The following is a 1,177-nucleotide window of genomic DNA, read 5'->3' on the forward strand; positions in this document are numbered from 1 at the left end:
AAAAAAGTAGAGGTTTCTGCCATAGACAAATGAAAATCAAGTCAAACCAACCAACCAACCAACCAACCAACCAACCAACCAACCAACCCATAGTAGGTCAGTTGTATTTTGTTTAGCAATGAATGTTTAAGTACCTGTTCCTTTAGCAATAGTGAAACAAGCCTGTCAAGAGGCTTATAGAGGGCATATGAGCATCAAAAACATTGAACTTTGAAGGCAAAGTGACAATTACCAAAAGCATGAAATGCTTCTGTCTTGTCTTATAGCAGGTAACAGATCAGTTATTATGACTTCTTTCTCTTCTTCGTTTAAAAGCCACAAACTGAAGGTGCTGAATGTTTCTCATGACCAGGGAGAGTTGATCAAGGAAGTTATTGATGGAAATGCGGAAGAGAACAGGGTCTTCTGTAGTCCACCTACTAAATGAGAGAAAGAGACACCGTCAGGGAAATGGTGAAGGAATCTGTTCAGGCCCACCACACTGTGCCTTCCCACTTACACCTAGCTCACCCACATCTCCACTAGCAAGCCCCTACAGTGCACAGAGCCTCCCAACCATGAGGCCACCCCCACTCCAGAGTTTTGGAAAACTGACACAGCTAAGATACTGTCATTCACAGTGAACTCCTGCGGAACCATTAAGAGCTGACGCTGGGCGTTGGCGACCAGGGATCTGCGGGCCATGTCTGCCTCCGCAGCAGAAGAGAAAGGCACTCTCACAGAGCTGGAAAGAGTTTACGGTTAAGGTACCATCCACCTTTAGGTTTCCTATTGCTTTGTAGCCTGTAGCTGCGGTTTGTCTGGCACTACCCTCTTCTGCTACCCAAGACCAGGACTACCCCTGAACCATCTTTCTGACTACGTGAAACAAGCCTCACCCACCTCCCACTTCCCCAGTGGTTCAGATTTTCCTCGACACCCTGAAATCTTCCCAGGCTTAGGCGACTCCCTGTCCTGCCAGCACAACATTTCTTCTTGGACTGACAGCCCAGAGTGTACCACTCTTGTCTCTTCCCCACCCTGCTGTCAGTCTTCCTGCTCACCCACCCAAAAGCTCCCCGTTTCTCGTTTTATCCTTCCTTATCTTCCCATGGCCCCTGCCAAGGGTCTTCCAGGAAAGGATACAACTGCAGGAGTCGACTTGCAATTGTTGCTGCATCTCCGCTGGGTCCAGGGA

At 48.2% G+C, this 1,177-nt stretch overlaps 1 protein-coding gene across 1 annotated transcript; it reads right to left on the reverse strand.

Annotated features, from left to right (window-relative positions):
• Positions 1-123: 123 nt before the first annotated feature.
• Positions 124-1,172, reverse strand: LOC114635521 (EKC/KEOPS complex subunit LAGE3-like; the record flags this gene model as incomplete). The annotated part of the gene is made up of 3 exons (XM_028784066.1): positions 124-419; positions 596-724; positions 1,126-1,172. Coding segments are annotated over 3 exons (318 nt in total), but the record flags the coding sequence as incomplete, so codon positions are not given.
• Positions 1,173-1,177: the final 5 nt, after the last annotated feature.

This window comes from Grammomys surdaster, unplaced genomic scaffold (genome assembly GCF_004785775.1).
Source record: "Grammomys surdaster isolate TR1022 unplaced genomic scaffold, NIH_TR_1.0 110788, whole genome shotgun sequence".
In the NCBI taxonomy this organism is placed as follows: domain Eukaryota; kingdom Metazoa; phylum Chordata; class Mammalia; order Rodentia; family Muridae; genus Grammomys; species Grammomys surdaster.